The 5,390-nt window shown below is 53.1% G+C and overlaps 1 protein-coding gene across 1 annotated transcript in view; it reads right to left on the reverse strand.

Moving 5' to 3' along the window:
* The window catches only part of LOC104520600 (deformed epidermal autoregulatory factor 1 homolog), a gene marked incomplete at its 5' end in the record, with an annotated part of 16,927 nt that overhangs the window by 84 nt on the left and 11,453 nt on the right, over window positions 1-5,390 (reverse strand). The window contains 3 exon segments of the mRNA XM_029083576.1: window positions 1-28; window positions 489-578; window positions 2,046-2,111. The exon segment at window positions 1-28 is cut by the window's left edge and continues 5 nt beyond it. Coding sequence (XP_028939409.1) covers window positions 1-28; window positions 489-578; window positions 2,046-2,111 — 184 coding nt within the window.

Raw genomic sequence — 5,390 nt, forward strand, 5'->3', positions numbered from 1 at the left:
CGCAGATGTGCTGGTGATCCTTCCAGTCCTGCCAGGGAGAGCAGAGGGAGAGGCCGTGAGGAGGAAGGGCCCTCGGAAAGGGCGCAGCCTGGGAAAGCACGCGGGGCCCCAGGAGAGGCCCTGGGGCAGCAGCGCTGTCACCAGCACAGGGGGACACAGCGGGTGTCAGCGCTCGGGCTCACACAGTCAGGTGTCCCCGCCCTCATTTCTGGTGTCACTCTGGTTTTTAAATCACCTTTGAGAAGGTGTGTGCCAACCTTGGGACCTTCCCTTCCCCTTTGACCCGGCCCCTGACCCGCAGACCTGCCCCAGCACTACAGTCTTGCTCGGGGGCCGGGGCTGGTGTGACAGGGCAAGTTCTGCCGCCCGGTCCTCTCGCCGCGCTCGCGCCCATCGAGCAGCCAGCGGAGCCGCCTGGCGCTGCCCAGGGTGACACGGGCCCCTCTACACAACTGAACTCACTCTGCGACTCACAAAGCAGCTCGTACCTTGCGCTGGCAGAACGTGGAGCAGTAGTTGACTTTATGGCAGCCTGTGCACTCGTTGGTCGCCTCACGCCCGCAGTTGACGCAGGACTGCTGCGAAAACGGACGGCAAAGGCACCGGGTCAGAGAGGACAACGGCAGGGAGGTGACCCCAGCACGGGACGTGACACAGGCCCCCGTTTCCCGACATCCCCAACACACAAACACGAACCGAACGCGCCCGGCGGCTTCTGGAGATGCCTGCAGAGACCCGCTCCCCTCGCCTCGTTAGCGGGGGTCACTGGAAATCTGAGTTTATCTCAGTTTGAAGATTTAGAGGCAGATTTGCTCAGTGGGTTTGTCTGGTTTTCAATCCTGCCTGTGTCTGGGGAAGGACAACGGGAGTGGGTGTAAGGATGGGACCTTCAGTTCAATCTTCCCCTGGTTTTTGAGAGGAAAAGGGATCTGCTCCCATGGGCTGAGCAGGGTTGTTCCTTTGCCAGTCAGCAGCACAACTACCTAAGCTGGTCCCAACAGGGAGCAGAAGACAGAGGAGTAAAATTAAGAAGGTTCTCCCAGGAGCAAGGACTTAAACCTGGAAACAAGGCGAGACAGGACACACGGATGAGAAATCACACCTGGTTTTTAAAGGATGTTTTCGTGTCTATCGCTTTGATCTTCTATCAGTGGCATCAATTAACATAACCTGTATGTTTAGGTGGAAACATCATTGAAGCACCACAAAAATAAGCACTTCACAGAGATTCCGTTCAACTCATTAAATTACTGCCAGATCATCAGCCCGTCAGAGCAGCCGCGCGGGGCCGTGACAGGAAGCGTCGCTCGGCTGTGGAAGCGTCGCAGGCGCCTGTGGCTCCCCCGGCTCCTTCTCTCCTCTGAGCAGAACCCACCGAACAATCGGCACCGGGTTCACACCGAGCTCAGCACACCACGGGCTCAGGGCTGCCCCACAGTCACCACAGGCTGTGACTGGACTGTGTTTGTGTTCCTGACGTGCAGCCGGGGACTCGGCCACCAAAAACCTGCTTAAGCCGCCTGGCAAAGCTCGTCCCAAAGGGCTACTTGATACTGCCTGGAAATGTTGTGTTGTGTGCTTGGACCTGGAGATCTGGGAAAGGCTGAGTAACACCAACAGCTCTCAGGGCTCAAACCACAGGTCCTGAACAAACCCAGCTGGTACTGCCGCTCCGAAGGCCAGAGGGAATCACACAGTTGGGAGAACCAGTGCACAGGACAAAAAGGAAGAGAGTTTCCTTCCCCTCACACCTCGGTGGGGCCACCCCTCAGAGCTGCAGTGCCCCCGCGCCCGAGTCAGTGGGACTGATTAACCTGCTTGGGTGATGATAAAAGGGCTGTGAAGACCTGGAAGGTTTGGGATGGGGGTCAGGCCCTGCTCGAGCAGAGCGTCAATCCTGCTGGGGACAGCTCAGAGCTCTGCCAGAGGACAAGGCCAGGTACAGAACACATCACCTCTGCGGCCACGGTAAGAAACTGCATCTTCAAATGGAACAAGACAAAGACCAAAAGACTCTCCATAAAAAACGAGACATCCCAGCTTACCTTGATGATGATTTCTGTTTTCCCATCCACATCTTCCGTCTGTTGAAACAACTGGTTCTGATACTGCTGCAAAGAAAAACACAGCGGAGTTGTCATGTCAGGAGCTGAGGGGCTGGAAAGGGAGCTCTGTACGGAGGGTCCTGGCCATCCCCAGAGGGGAACCTCACCCCTCCCTTCCCAGAGAGGGACACTGCGGCCTCATGTGGGGACAGGTGAAGAAGCCTGTGAGAAAACAACCTGGGGTGACAAACCCAGCTAACCCCACCCTCCCCACTCCCTCCTAAAGCAGGCGGCTCCATTCCCACAGGGGACCTGCACCCCCACACAAGAGCGAAGGAAACACGAGGAAATGCCACGGGAGCAGGCGCAGGTGCCACCTCCTTGGGGTGAACGCTGGGTCAAGTGCAGTGATCCTAATCCACGAACAGACACAGGAGTCCGAAGGGATGGCAGGAACAGAATGGATCAGGGAAAAAAGTTAACACACTCAGGACCTCAGACATCAACCATCCGTTATTCCTCCCTTTAATAAAGCACAAAAGGGCTTTCCAACAGTTTTGGAACTAAGCATTCCCCTGGAGGTGACTTTAAAGCACACTTGGGTGTCTTGCAAACCAGTTCAAGTCCAACCAGGTGCTGCTCCACCTCCAGCGGTGCCACGCTCCGCAGCCAACGCTGATAAGAGACAGAGTCCTAAACCAAAGGAATTCAGAACCAATCCCGATTTGATTATGTGCTAACTTAATTTAAATTTATTTGGAACAGTTAAAAAGTAAGAAAAACCCCAAACCCCCACCTTCAGGCAAAGCAGGTTTATCCAGGAGTGACTGACCCAACACATAAGGAGATTAAAGGCTTAATTTCCAAGTGTCTCCATGACCTGGCACCACAGGGATTCATTCTCCTGTGAAGTTAAAACCTTCAAAACCTTCATATTACCATGACAAAAGCTCCAGAACAAAAACCCTCCCACCACCAGACTCCACTTCATCCCCTACAAGTGGGGCTGATCCTGTTCTCCAGGGAGACTGTGGATGATAAAGCCACTGAGAGAGCTCCAGCCACCTCTGTCCTTGTCTGAGCCACAGCAGCTCCTCCACCTCTGCTCTCAGCCCCCAAAACCTGCTGATGGAAACCCCACATTCCACCCACTTCTGTCTCATCTCCAGCACAGCGAGTCCTCTCGTTCAGCACAGCCCCTGGTGTGGAGATCTCGAGTCATTCAGAAACTCTGGAGAAGGAAAAGGTGTGATCAGAGGGAGGGTCAAGCCAGACACATCCAGACCTCTCACAAAACCGGCTCCAGAACACCCACAACCCCCAGTTCTCAACCGTTTCCGCTGCTGCTCTGGAGCACTCAGGCCATTATTTGCTTCCCAAAGCTACATTTCTTAACTGCCCGACCCTTTTTAGGTTAATTTCCTACTCTCTAGCCCTGAATTGTTTTAATCTTTCTAAAAAAGATCTCCAGTGGTCCAGCTGTTAGCTGGTTTAATCTTCCACCTTGTTTTCAAACGGGCTGGGCTCCGACGGCATCGCTGCGGTGCACAAAGGCGGCGGTTGCAATTAAAACACTCGTCAGATTTTGACACCGATTCTTTTAAATTTATACAGAAAAACCATTTAACACATTTCCTGACTATCTTTATTATTTCCCAGCAATGTCTCCTGACACAGAATTTGGTGAGTTCGTGTATCCTCCCCCTCCTAAAGTTTATCTGATAGAAATGATGGCTTAATGCACACTCAAAAAAATTACACTGCTGAAGCGCAGAGCTCCGTGGTTAATCCATCCCCTCGGGCCAGTCCTGCGAGTTGTCACATACCCCGTGCAAGGGCCACGGAGCCTTTGTTACCCACTCGCTCTCCTCCTAAATGTTCTTCCCTAAATAAATAATAAAAGAGCAGTAAAGCCAACATTCAGACAGTGACCAGAGGATCAGATCCACTCAGCCACACGCTGAGTAAGGACAGCAGAGACCTCGCTCCCGAGCTGCGTGAAGTCCTGACACAGCAGCTGATTCAATGAATCCCACACAAAAAGCTGCAGTTCAGAAGCTTACAGATGTCCTGATATTTGCCTTTTTTGCAGTGAGCACGACACATTTTAGAAGTTCTTATCAGCACTGAGCTGGAAGGTCTCTGGTTTGCTTCTCTTTAGGACATCATTCCCCAGGACTTCCATAAATGGAGCCAGCTGTGTACGCGCCTCCCGTTTACACGCGGGAAGCACAAGATCTGTGACCAGCCGGGTTTCTTAGTCAACTTCATGCCTGGAACTGACTCTGTGAGGGCTCTGCTTATTAATTAAGGAGTTCTCCTCATCAGCAGGCACATGAGGCACTGCAGACAACACACACAACATATTTAAAGCAACATCAACCAAACCGCTGCTCTGTGGGAGCAGAGTGGGTTATCGGTGATATTTAACGAACAACAAAGCTCATTAAATAATAATCGAAACACAAAATAGTGAGTGAGCTGCAACATACCACAAGGTACAAGAGCTATGATGAAAAATCCTTAATGCTGCATTTGTTCCTATCTAGGAAGACAAGTTTCCTGTATGTTTGCTGTTCTTCTCTGCTTAAACTCGGGGCCACTTCAGGCCTCCCCGGCGGGGCAGGTCAAGGCGGCGCCGTCCCGAGCTCTGCCGAAGGCTGAGGCCGTTGCCCTCATCTGCAGGGATGGCGGAGGGATACGGTCAGGGAGACAGAGTTACCAAATCAAAAGTGCTTGAACTCAACATCCCCAAGAGCTGGGACACTGAACTGGGGGAACAGCTCTGCAGCGCTGGGAGAACTGAAGATCAGTATTAGTTACGGTCATGGCAATGAAGTCTGTGTTTCCAGGTGGGCACCAGCCTGCTCCGCACAGATGTCTTTAATCCCGCTCTGTATTGAGTCCCTCTTCCAGGAAGAGCTGAGTCTACAGCTCTATTACAGTTTAATCTGCTGTACAGCCTTTGCCCTGCAGCTCTGGTACGATGACACCGTCTCTGTCACTGCAGGAAGACAGAGCTGCACAGGAACCCCACAAACCGGCGGCTCTCCTACAGGGGAGCACCCGCACCGCTGCGCTCACCGGCTCCTGCACCCGGATCTGACCAGCTGGGCATCTGAGCAGTGCCCATAAGCACCTGAAGTGTGGGGTCAATGGATGGGGCCAGGCTCTTTAGTGGTGCCCAGTGACAGGACAAGTGGCAATGGGCACAAACTGGGACACCAGAAGTTCCAGACAAACTGAAGGAAAAATTTCTTCACTTGTGAGGGTGCCAGAGCCCTGGGACAGGCTGCCCAGAGAGGGTGTGGAGTCTCCATCTCTGGAGATGTTCAAACCCACCTG

The sequence above is a fragment of the Antrostomus carolinensis genome, unplaced genomic scaffold (genome assembly GCF_000700745.2).
Source record: "Antrostomus carolinensis isolate BGI_N321 unplaced genomic scaffold, ASM70074v2 scaffold29372, whole genome shotgun sequence".
NCBI lineage: Eukaryota > Metazoa > Chordata > Aves > Caprimulgiformes > Caprimulgidae > Antrostomus > Antrostomus carolinensis.